This window comes from Rutilus rutilus (genome assembly GCF_951802725.1).
Source record: "Rutilus rutilus genome assembly, chromosome: 13".
Taxonomy (NCBI): Eukaryota; Metazoa; Chordata; class Actinopteri; order Cypriniformes; family Leuciscidae; genus Rutilus; species Rutilus rutilus.
In genome coordinates, this window is record NC_140218.1 from 5,100,547 (window position 1) to 5,113,592 (window position 13,046).

A 13,046-nucleotide genomic window follows, 5' to 3' on the forward strand; every position below is an offset into this window, starting at 1 on the left:
TCACCATGAAGAATATCTTGTCATAAAAGAAATAGATTAAGTTCATTTTGGGCTCATTTTAATTGTATTAATATACGAGACGGTACGCAACAGTCTTTTGTCGACATTTAGAAAAAAAAAAAAAAAAAAAAATCGCAAAAGTTTTGCGCAAATCTGTAATGGAAACGCCCCTAGTGACAGTTTCATGTGAGAGTAACGTATGATCTTACCTCAGTTTCTCCAGTTTACAGTGAGGATTCGCCAGTACAGCAGAGAACAGCTTCACTCCTGAGTCTCCTAGTTTATTATATGACAGATTCAGTTCTCTCAGGTGTGAGGGGTTTGATCTCAGAGCTGAAGCCAGAGCAGCACAACCTTCATCTGTCACACCACAACTATACAACCTGTAGAGAACAATGACACACATTAAGCCTATATCCAGAGATAAACACGACACTTAAAAAATAACATAATCCTGTCAATATGAAATATATACAAATAGTGTTGTCACGATACTAGAATTTCTAACTTCGATACGATACCTTAAAAAATATCGATATTCGATACCATTTTCGATACCACGGAGAAAAAAACTGCCACAATATTAAGGGGGTATTTTTTTATTTAAAGCTGAATATAACAAGTCTAGAACATGACAATGAGGTATATTTTACAAAAATGTCCTGAGTTCTATCTGTTAATATTTTTTCATTGGACCAGAGCTAACATGAGCCGTTGTATTTTTATTACCTACTGTTATCAAAGATTAAAATATACTGTAACACATGCATTGTTTATCGGTCATAAATGCTGGTTAATACATTAACGTTATTATATTATTTGATGAACAGATTTAAACACAAACGTGCGTGCATCACGCGCAAAAACAATGCTCACTGGATCGACATGACCTAAGTCAAGTCACCTTTATTTATACAGGTATAGTGCTTGACAAGATTGTGTCAGAGCACTTAACAGTATCAAATTGGAGGATAGAGTGTCAGTAATGTATAATAAGATTAAACATTCAATTTTCAGTTAAAGGCATTTCATTATTGAATTCAGAGATGTCATTGTCTAGCTCAGTTTAGTTTAATTATATCTGTGTAATCAAATTGATGATAATCGCTAATGAAGGCAAATTGCAGAATTAAATCATATATTTTTTAATAAAGTTAAATAGGCACAAGTTTATTCACTTTTAACCACAGTTAAAATATTTACTTCTAAGATTCCTCAGTCAGATTATATTAACTTTAAGAATTACAGTGAAAAAAACGAGACAACACACTCTAACAACAATAGGCCATCTTGGTTAATGTTTCAGAAAAGTTAAAATGAGAAGTTACAGGGGAGTTACAGTTATTTATAGGGGAATTCAGAAAGAGGTGACCCATTGATGCTGAGTAGCATACAGGTACATGCTGCTAAATGGTCCCCCTGGAGCTTTTTTGTTAAGTCTGTTTTCAGAATAAAAAAAAAATGAGTGATGGGATATTGATAGCCAAACAATCTTTTGGGTGCCCGCTGCCCGCTTGCAGTGTGAAGCGTTTGTCCGCGCTATTCTCCGACATGCCCGATTGCGGTGTGTAGCATGTGTCCGCGCTATTCTCCGACATGCCCGTTCGCGGTGCGTTTTTAACGCGTGTCCACGCTATTCTCCGAAATGCCCGCCTATGGTGTGTAGCATGTGACCGCGCTATTCTCCGACATGCCCACTCGTGGTGTGTTTTTAACACGTGTCCGCGCTATTCTCCGAAATGCCCGCTTGCGGTGTGTAGCATGTGTCCGCGCTATTCTCCGAAATGCCCGCTTGCGGTGTGTAGCATGTGTCCGCGCTATTCTCCGACATGCCCGCTTGCGGTGTGTAGCATGTGTCCGCGCTATTCTCCGACATGCCCGCTCGCGGTGTGTTTTTAATGCGTGTCCGCGCTATTCTCCGACATGCCCGCTCGTGGTGTGTTTTTAACGCATGTCCGCGCTATTCTCCGACATGCCCGCTCGCGGTGTGTTTTTAACGTGTGTCCGCGCTATTCTCCGACATGCCCGCTTGCGGTGTGTAGCATGTGTCCGCGCTATTCTCCGAAATGCCCGCTTGCGGTGTGTAGCATGTGTCCGCGCTATTCTCCGACATGCCCGCTCGCGGTGTGTTTTTAATGCGTGTCCGCGCTATTCTCTGACATGCCCGCTCGTGGTGTGTTTTTAACGCGTCCGCGCTATTCTCCGACATGCCCGCTCGCGGTGTGTTTTTAATGCGTGTCCGCGCTATTCTCCGACATGCCCGCTCGTGGTGTGTTTTTAACGCGTGTCCACGCTATTCTCCGACATGCCCGCTCGCGGTGTGTTTTTAATGCGTGTCCGCGCTATTCTCCGACATGCCCGCTCGTGGTGTGTTTTTAACACGTGTCCGCGCTATTCTCCGACATGCCCGCTCGTGGTGTGTTTTTAACGCGTGTCCGCGCTATTCTCCGACATGCCCGCTCGTGGTGTGTTTTTAACGCGTGTCCACGCAATTCTCCGACATGCCCGCTCGTGGTGTGTTTTTAACGCGTGTACGCGCTATTCTCCGACATGCCCGCTCGTGGTGTGTTTTTAACGCGTGTCCGCGCTATTCTCCGACATGCCCGCTCGTGGTGTGTTTTTAACGCGTGTCCGCGCTATTCTCCGACATGCCCGCTCGTGGTGTGTTTTTAACGTGTGTCCGCGCTATTCTCCGACATGCCCGCTCGTGGTGTGTTTTTAACGCGTGTCCACGCAATTCTCCGACATGCCCGCTCGTGGTGTGTTTTTAACATGTGTCCGCGCTATTCTCCGAAATGCCCGCTTGCGGTGTGTAGCATGTGTCCGCGCTATTCTCCGAAATGCCCGCTTGCGGTGTGTAGCATGTGTCCGCGCTATTCTCCGACATGCCCGCTTGCGGTGTGTAGCATGTGTCCGCGCTATTCTCCGACATGCCCGCTCGCGGTGTGTTTTTAATGCGTGTCCGCGCTATTCTCCGACATGCCCGCTTGCGGTGTGTAGCATGTGTCCGCGCTATTCTCCGAAATGCCCGCTTGCGGTGTGTAGCATGTGTCCGCGCTATTCTCCGACATGCCCGCTCGCGGTGTGTTTTTAATGCGTGTCCGCGCTATTCTCCGACATGCCCGCTCGTGGTGTGTTTTTAACACGTGTCCGCGCTATTCTCCGAAATGCCCGCTTGCGGTGTGTAGCATGTGTCCGCGCTATTCTCCGAAATGCCCGCTTGCGGTGTGTAGCATGTGTCCGCGCTATTCTCCGACATGCCCGCTTGCGGTGTGTAGCATGTGTCCGCGCTATTCTCCGACATGCCCGCTCGTGGTGTGTTTTTAACGCGTGTCCACGCAATTCTCCGACATGCCCACTCGTGGTGTGTTTTTAACACGTGTCCGCGCTATTCTCCGAAATGCCCGCTTGCGGTGTGTAGCATGTGTCCGCGCTATTCTCCGAAATGCCCGCTTGCGGTGTGTAGCATGTGTCCGCGCTATTCTCCGACATGCCCGCTTGCGGTGTGTAGCATGTGTCCGCGCTATTCTCCGACATGCCCGCTCGCGGTGTGTTTTTAATGCGTGTCCGCGCTATTCTCCGACATGCCCGCTCGTGGTGTGTTTTTAACGCATGTCCGCGCTATTCTCCGACATGCCCGCTCGCGGTGTGTTTTTAACGTGTGTCCGCGCTATTCTCCGACATGCCCGCTTGCGGTGTGTAGCATGTGTCCGCGCTATTCTCCGAAATGCCCGCTTGCGGTGTGTAGCATGTGTCCGCGCTATTCTCCGACATGCCCGCTCGCGGTGTGTTTTTAATGCGTGTCCGCGCTATTCTCTGACATGCCCGCTCGTGGTGTGTTTTTAACGCGTCCGCGCTATTCTCCGACATGCCCGCTCGCGGTGTGTTTTTAATGCGTGTCCGCGCTATTCTCCGACATGCCCGCTCGTGGTGTGTTTTTAACGCGTGTCCACGCTATTCTCCGACATGCCCGCTCGCGGTGTGTTTTTAATGCGTGTCCGCGCTATTCTCCGACATGCCCGCTCGTGGTGTGTTTTTAACACGTGTCCGCGCTATTCTCCGACATGCCCGCTCGTGGTGTGTTTTTAACGCGTGTCCGCGCTATTCTCCGACATGCCCGCTCGTGGTGTGTTTTTAACGCGTGTCCACGCAATTCTCCGACATGCCCGCTCGTGGTGTGTTTTTAACGCGTGTACGCGCTATTCTCCGACATGCCCGCTCGTGGTGTGTTTTTAACGCGTGTCCGCGCTATTCTCCGACATGCCCGCTCGTGGTGTGTTTTTAACGTGTGTCCGCGCTATTCTCCGACATGCCCGCTCGTGGTGTGTTTTTAACGCGTGTCCACGCAATTCTCCGACATGCCCGCTCGTGGTGTGTTTTTAACGCATGTCCGCGCTATTCTCCGACATGCCCGCTCGCGGTGTGTTTTTAACGTGTGTCCGCGCTATTCTCCGACATGCCCGCTTGCGGTGTGTAGCATGTGTCCGCGCTATTCTCCGAAATGCCCGCTTGCGGTGTGTAGCATGTGTCCGCGCTATTCTCCGACATGCCCGCTCGCGGTGTGTTTTTAATGCGTGTCCGCGCTATTCTCTGACATGCCCGCTCGTGGTGTGTTTTTAACGCGTCCGCGCTATTCTCCGACATGCCCGCTCGCGGTGTGTTTTTAATGCGTGTCCGCGCTATTCTCCGACATGCCCGCTCGTGGTGTGTTTTTAACGCGTGTCCACGCTATTCTCCGACATGCCCGCTCGTGGTGTGTTTTTAACGCGTGTCCGCGCTATTCTCCGACATGCCCGCTCGTGGTGTGTTTTTAACGCGTGTCCGCGCTATTCTCCGACATGCCCGCTCGTGGTGTGTTTTTAACGTGTGTCCGCGCTATTCTCCGAATTCGCCGCACTCGCCATCTTTCCATACACTTCGCTTTTGCTATTTAAGCAGAGCGAATGAGACGAGTGCGGTCACGTGTGGTGTTTGTCAACGCGCCTTTGGAGAGAAGTGAAAGTGACAGCTCGGCTAGTATGGGAGTATCGATACTTCGGGACATTAGTATTGGTACCGTTCAGATATTTCAGTATCGATATTTATCGAAATATCTATATTTTTGACAACACTATATACAAATACTCATTAGTTCACATTGTGAAAATTCATCAGTTAGGATTAGGGGATTGATTATAGAGTTTGTAGAGTATAAAAATCATTATTTCTATGGAAAGTCCCCATAAAACATGTAAACCCAACGTGTGTGTGTGTGTGTGTGTTTGTGTGTGTGTGTGCGTGTGTGTGTGTGCGTCTGTGTCTCTGTGTGTGTGTCTCTGTGTGTGTGTGTGTGTGTGTGTGTGTGTGTGTGTGTGTGTGTGTGTCTGTGTCTCTCTGTGTGTGCAGAAACCCATCCGACTATATGAACGTCACGAAACATATCCTTATCTGGGTCATAAATTTAACGTCAGTGGCGATTGGGAAGAACAGATCACAGAGCTGTGTCACGAGTACACCCAAAGACTCGGGCTGATTGATGCTGCCCCACTCCCCATAATGATGAAGATTGAAGCCATCAGGCTGATCGCAGCGGCTAAAATCCAACACCTTTTCCCGAACGTACATATTCCACAACGTACACTGTCAGAGATGAACAACGAAACAGTGAAGTTGGTGAGGAAATGGTTTTGTCTTAATAGTCGTACAACTCGGGACATTATTTTCCAGCCGCGTAGAGACGGAGGTCTCGGCGCCCCAAACATTGAATGGCTCTACACCGCCTCCAGAACAGGACATCTTTTAAACATGCTTAACAATGACGATACAACTGTCAGAGAACTATCACGCGAATCGCTGTTTTTACATCTACAGCGTCGCAAAATACCTGCTGCTTCCACAAACGAGTCCCAGTTTCTTGGGTTTAAACTAAAGCAGAACGGGAAGTTAGACATCAGAGCGGCCGGATTTGGAGTGCGCTCCGACTGGCTAGATTTAAACGATCTCTGCTGCCGTACAGGAATACAGCTGTCCTGGCTGGGACCCAATGGAAAAGGAGTTGTTCTCAACGATAACATAATCACTAATCCGCTGGTTTCCACCCTGGCGATCCTTAATAACGACAGTACATCTCACCAGCTACAGATTAAACATGCAAGAGCATCAATTCTTCATCTCAGACAGACTCAAAACAGACAGCACTGGACGGGTCTTAGATTACAAGGAAAACTTGCATTACTCCAATTTGCCGATCATTCAGTGTCTCATTCTGTCCTGACAAACCCCTCAATCTCAGATGACATCCTGATATTCATGGTTAAAGCAAGATTACAGTGTCTACCAACGAAGTACAATTTGGCAATATGGTATCCATCAAAGCATGAACCCTATTGTATATTACACCCAACTCAGCAGGAAAATGAAACGGTTGCTCACATACTAAACGGATGCTACAACTATAAAGGACTTTATGTGGCTAGACATGACCGTCTGGTTGATCTGGTTGCAAAGGACTTGCAAAAGGTAATCTGTGGACATGATAGTAAGATCTACAAGCATAGCACTGTACGAATTAACTGGTTTCACCATAACATATCTGACAGTGACTATTTTAAAAACATTCCAAATACTCCTGACATTGTAACTGTAAATGAGGCTATGAAATCTGTGTGTGTCTTTGAGGTGGGCTGCTGTTTTGATCTGTATATGGATACTTGCTACTATTCCAAATTATTGAAATATCAACCCCTGGTAGATCTTATTCTCCATCTTGGATACAACTGCAGACTAATAATTCTGGTATTCGGAAGTTTGGGCCATGTCCATAAGAGTGTGATCAGGGGGATGCAGTTAGGGGGACTGCAAAAAAAGGAGGCAAAAAGGCTTGCAAAATTCTGCTCTGTTTCAGCCTCGATAGGGAGCATGCAAATATGGAGACGGAGATGTTTTGTTTATCCTTAGTGTTTTGAGAATCTTATATAGAAGGACTTGTACAAGTGTGTGAGCCATGAATTGATGACCTGTCACCGTGTCAAAGACTTTTCCCAGAGTATTTGGATCTTGTTTTCTTTGTAATGTCTTTCAGATCCAAATAAAAGTATTCAAATGTGTGTGTGTGTTTGTGTCTGTGTGTGTGTCTGAGTGTCTGTGTGTGTGTGTTTGTGTCTGTGTGTCTGTGTGTCTGTGTGTGTGTGTGTGTGTGTGTGTGTGTGTGTGTGTGTGTGTGTGTGTGTGTGTGTGTGTGTGTGTGTTAGCAGGGGAGGATTGGGACGATTCTAAGGGTCCAGCAGAACTACATAATTTCCTGGATGATTTTGGTATTTACTTTGTAAAATAATCTTATAGGAAGAACGCTATAAAGAACGGGTATTCATTATAGTGTGTGTGTGTGTTTGTTCGCAGGTTATTCAGAAACGACGCAGGGCAGAAACGCAAAATCACCAAGTGACAATAAAACTAGTCCAGTGATGAATATATTTAGGCTTTCTGAAGACTTGGAGCCGATTTCTGTGAGGAATCGATCAACATTTACGATGTCGTTCTAGTCATAGATATACATTTGTAATAATGTCCGATTCGTGAATGAATCATTTGAGTCGGTTCATTGCCGTGAATAGGAGAAACCCGTTAATAAACCAGTCTAGATGATTCATTCATGAACAGAACTGATTTAGTTTACCGCTGTCTCAGGAAAGACTGAATGGTCTGGTCATGCTGTCTATTAAACACGATTGAGCACGACGGCTTGATTTCAAAGATCTGATCAGAGAATGGTGTTGTACTGTATGCAGTATGTCATTATAAATGTATAATTTTAGTTTATTTAATAAACTTTCAAATTTAGTCCTTTATTTTCTCTTATTGAATAATAATTGCTATGCTTGTAGATAATGATTGTTGTTATATGTGACAATCTTTACGAGATGACATGAACGCAGCATATGAGTGTTGAGTGTCGTAATATCCATTTTAAGTGGACGTGTGGAAGAGCCGTGAGACTGAAAGCACTGAAAGCCCTCGCGCTGCTCATATGCTGAGAGAGAGATAAGACAGTAGAGCTGCACGATTCATCTTTAAAATACTGTGATCTCCATTCAAACACACACACAATCTTCTTCAGATTCCTCTGTCTATTAATAGTCAGCTGCAAATATGGCTTGACCCCAAAAAAATTCTAACAAAAGGTTTCTCAGTGGTTTACAGTAGTATCAGATGTACTTAAAAACATACTAAAAGTTTACCAAAGTTTGACTCCAAGAAAGGCCCCATTTTCAAAATGGCGGCCGTCAGGACCCTTAAAATGACCATTACTCCTTTGTATTCCTCCTAGACCAGGAATACTGGTGCCAGATACATGTTTGGGCCATGTAATTTTCTAATTAACATATTTGCATGATATATAATTGATTACAGTACAATTATATATTAAAGCAATTGGTTACAAGCATATTTATGCAAAAAATAAGTACAATTTCCCTTAAGGAGAGACACTACAGGTGAATAGGGTAAATTTTTAACTAGCAGATATCACCATGAAACTTTCCCAGTTGATTGTCTACATTAAGATGAGAAAAAAAATGTATTGCAAGTTTTCTGTAATTTAATGTTTAAATATGCAAATTTGGCATTATCTAATTAAATATGCGCTTATTTGCATATATATATATATATATATATATATATATATATATATATATATATATATATATATATATATATATATATATATATATATATTTTATTATTTATTTTTTTACAAAATCTGAGTATTGGATAAAGCCAGGTTCAAAATAATTTCTTCATTGTGTCCACATATTAGATGGGGAAAAAAATTACGGTGTATGTGATGACAGGGTGCAGGGTGCTCCAGCAATCGCGGAGCAGCGGGATGATTTAGAACGCCAACTTTTGTTGAATTTATGAGAAATCTAAAGACGCAAACAGACAAAGTGTAGTAAAATAAAGACCTAAATGTGTATTTCAGACTCTTTTTTGCCACAAGTCTGAAAGAAGACATGTTATTAAAGACAAATATCCCAAAATCTCAAAATTGACCAGTAAAAAAAAAAAAAAGATGCTCATGCCTGCTGTGTCTCGCCTTAAGTAATTGCATATTTCTCCTTTCTCATATCGTTTTACCTAGTGTTGGTGGTTTCTGTGGTTTATAACCATTCTTTTCATTCCAATAAAGAATAAATTCATTAGAACTGTGTGGTACTGTCAAATTAGTCAAAACAGGGCTGCCACGTGAAGGCATGTGCTGATTGTCTGAACCCGTATAGAATCACACCAATTCATTGGCTGATGGCGTGGGCGCCTCCTCAGTGGCGCAACTTGAGAGCGGATTGACGTGGACAAAACTTTGGTGACATAACCAGGTCTAGGCCATAGCAACACCTTCACAAGACCTGGGGCAAACTCCATACAAGGCTCACTCACAGAAAGAGCCTGCAGATCCCCCATGCGTTTGAGAGAGGCCAACGCTAACAAAAATGCCACCTTGAGAGTAAGAATCCGGTCCGGAGCTGACTCCAAGGGTTCAGAGGAAGGCTCTAATAGCCCCTCCAGAACAACTGATAAATCCCAGGTGCGGACAATAATAGGATGTGCAGGCCTCAAGTGTCTAACTCCAAGCTTAAACGAGGAGACCAGACAGTGTTTACCTAAGGGGACCTCGTCTGACTCCCGATAGGCAGCAATAGCTGACATAAACTCTAAAGGTAGTTGCAGCCACTCCAGCCACAAATTTATCCTGCAGGAATTCCAGCATAGAACCGACCAGGCAGCTGACAGGGTCCATTGCATGAGCCGAACACCAAGACTCATAAACCTTGCACTTAGAGAAATACAGCAGTCTAGTAGAAGGCGCACAAGCGTTATCAATGGTCTCCTAAACATCAGTGGGAAGACCAGACGCCACTGTCGCTAGCGATTGCCTCTTATCGCCCACAGCCTCCATATCTCGGGTCAAGGATGCCAATTCCTGCCCTGGAGCTGAGACAGCAGATCTCTCCTGATATGAATCTGCCAAGGGGACTTCTCTTCCAGGGAGCTCAGTTCCGAGAACGACGTCTGGGATGGCCAGAATAGGGCTACCAGAAGGAGGCGGATCCCACACTCCCTCATTCTGCAAAGGACTGCAGGGATTCACTTGACCGGAGGGAATACATACAGTCTCAACTCCAATGAGTGAGGGCATCTATCCACAGAGGTGTCGGATGAGCTGAGACAGGGAAAACCATAGGGTGCACTGTGTCGAGCTCTGCGACACAAAGAGGTCCGCCTCGCCAAACATGCTCCAAATTAAAGCCACTGTTTAGCAGTGCAACATCCATTCCCCCGACTTGAGGTTCTGTCTTGACAGAAAGTCCGCTGCGATGTTCAGGTCCCCTGGAACGTGAACTGCTCTCAGCGAAAGAAACCTGTCTTGAGCCCAAAGGAGGAGGCGGTGCGCATGCCTGTCGAGGGTGCGCGACCACGAGCCCCCCTGGTGATTTACATGGGACACCACTGCCATGTAGTCCGTCCTTACAATGACATGAGTCCATCAGGGCCGGGAGAAACTGATCCAGGGCCAGATAGACAGCTTGCAACTTGAGGCAATTTATGTGCCACGAGAGAAGCTCGCCCGTCTAAACATCGTACGCCGGTCTGCCCTCGAAGACCGCACCCCAACAAGTCAAAGAGGCGTCCGTCGTGACAACCTGCCAACGGCAAACTACACCCATCTTGACAGTCTGAAGTAAAAAGGGGGAGTCTTTCCACCTCCAAAGAGCGTGAAGGCAACTGCGCGACACTCTCAGCAGGCGGAAGGCAGACCAAGAAGGGCGGATGCCCCTGAGTTTCATCCAGCACAGGAATGGTCTCATATGCCCACCGCTACATGATGGCCGAGCCTGAAACAGGCCAAGCACGCACAGAGACTGGAAACTCTAGCAGGGGCAAGACGGGGCTGCATCGAGAGAGAATAGAGTTCAGCACCAAGGAAAGGGTTCTGCTGAGAAGGAGTTAAGACATTCTTCTGAGCATTCAACCTGAGACCAAGAGACCGGAGGTGGTGGAGAATAACGTCCCTGTGACGAAACACCAAATCTCTGGAATGAGCCAAAATGAGCTAGTCGTCTAGATAATTTAGTACATGGATGCCCTGGAGCCTCAAGGGGGCCAGAGCTGCATCCATGCACTTGGAGAATGTCCACAGAGCCAAAGCTGGACCAAATGGAAGGACCCGATACTGATACGCCTTTCCCCCAAAGGTGTATCTAACCTGAGGTTTAGTATAATGCCACCTTTATACTCAAAAACATCTATATAGTCCAGTCATTTTAAGCCAAAATGGGGGTCAACCTTGAACAAATTGCAACAGAAGCAAACTCAACTGATTTTGTATCCTCAATATGTCCTGAGTAAGGGAAAAAAAGTCCAGAAGAATCCCATTAGGGGAAAGTTTCAAAAAAGACCCAAACATAGCCTATTCATACACCTATTCATTCTTTTTCTTACGTGAATAGGGTAAAATTTTTAACCTTTAGATATCACCATGAAAATTACTGAGTTGATTACTTGCATCAAGACAAACAAAAAATGTATTACAAGTTTTTTTTTTTAAATTGTTTGTTAACATGGACAAACGGTGCATCTTTGTCAAATAATGAAGGAGTTTAGACATTTTAAGGGCTTCCTGCCCATCTTGGACGCCATCTTGAAAATTACACCTTTCTAGAGGTCAAACTTGGGTAAACTTTTAGTATGTTATTAAGGACACCTAATACTACAAAAAACAGCTGTGAAACCTTTTGTTAGAATTTTTTTTTTCCATATATGCAGCCGCCTATAAACCTTTGACAAAATCATATTGCGATATTTTAAATCTGTGTTGGCGCTGCCGCTGACCCAGAGAGAGTCGTCATGAAACAGCTTATTGGGAACAGCGGGTTGGGAATCGTAAGACATTTTCCGGTTCCGGTTCCCATTCAATAAAATGATTAAAACAACTAATAAAACACAGCAGTAAGGGGAAAATGCACAATCCTGTGTGTGTTTATTTCTTATACTTGTCAAATGAGTTTAACAGACTGGTAATGTCAACAAACTTTTGCAAAAATAAGGAAAATAAACATTTCTGCATCCTCTTGGAGAATGTGGGACTCTCCTATAGCTTACAGTGTCTCCAGCAGTGGAGAACACCCTCTCAGAAAGGGGAGAATATGCTTGAACACACATGTAAGATCCAGACAGGTGAAACATACTATTTTTAAAATGGGTTTGAATGATTGATTCATAAAGACTTCACTTGTTTCACTACTGGATGAATCAGCGCTCTATCAGTTAATAAACTTCTCTCTGTTTATGTCTCTGACGCGGTGAGTCCCGCAGGCGCTGGGCTAACGTTACTCCGCCGCGGTGCGACCCGACCGCTGTAAAGTAGTCCGAGTCTAAACGCTTATTACAGGCTTACCGTAGTGATTCAGGATAGGACAAAAACACGCTTTGAAAAAAGCCATTCATGATGTACTCGCTTATTGTATAATACAATACCATCATATTACAGACAACTGGTGTAATTATGCAGTTGTGGAGACGAATGATGATTCCAGAGCAACACATGCAGATACACTACCAGCCAAACGTGCGGGATCGCTAATATCTTTAAGGTTTTAAAAAGAAGTCTCTTCTGCTAAATTTATTTCATTCAAAATAACAGTAATATTGTGAAATATTATTCCAATGTAAAACAGCTCTTTTCTACGTGAATATATATAGTAAAGCGTAACTTTCTATTCATCAAAGAATCCTGAAAGAAAATTGTACACGACTGTTTTCAACATTGATAATAATAATAATGAATGTTTCTTGAGCATCAAATCATCATATCAGAATGATTTCTCAAGGATCATGTGACACTGAAGACTGGAGTAATGATGCTGAGATTCAGCTTTGATCACAGGAATAAAGTACATTTGAAAATATATTAAAATAAAAAAACAGTTAACAGTCTTAAATTGTCATAACATTTAATAACATTACTGTTCTTTTGTATTTTTAATCAAATAAATGCAGCCTTGGTGAGC

General features: G+C 44.5%; 1 protein-coding gene across 1 annotated transcript in view; it reads right to left on the reverse strand.

Annotated features, from left to right (window-relative positions):
* LOC311302532 (NLR family CARD domain-containing protein 3-like) overlaps positions 1-13,046 on the reverse strand; it is an 82,645-nt gene that overhangs the window by 4,688 nt on the left and 64,911 nt on the right. The window contains exon 10 of the mRNA XM_084428494.1: positions 210-383. Within this exon, the coding sequence (XP_084284620.1) occupies positions 210-383 (174 nt within the window). The remainder of the gene's footprint in view (positions 1-209; positions 384-13,046) is intronic.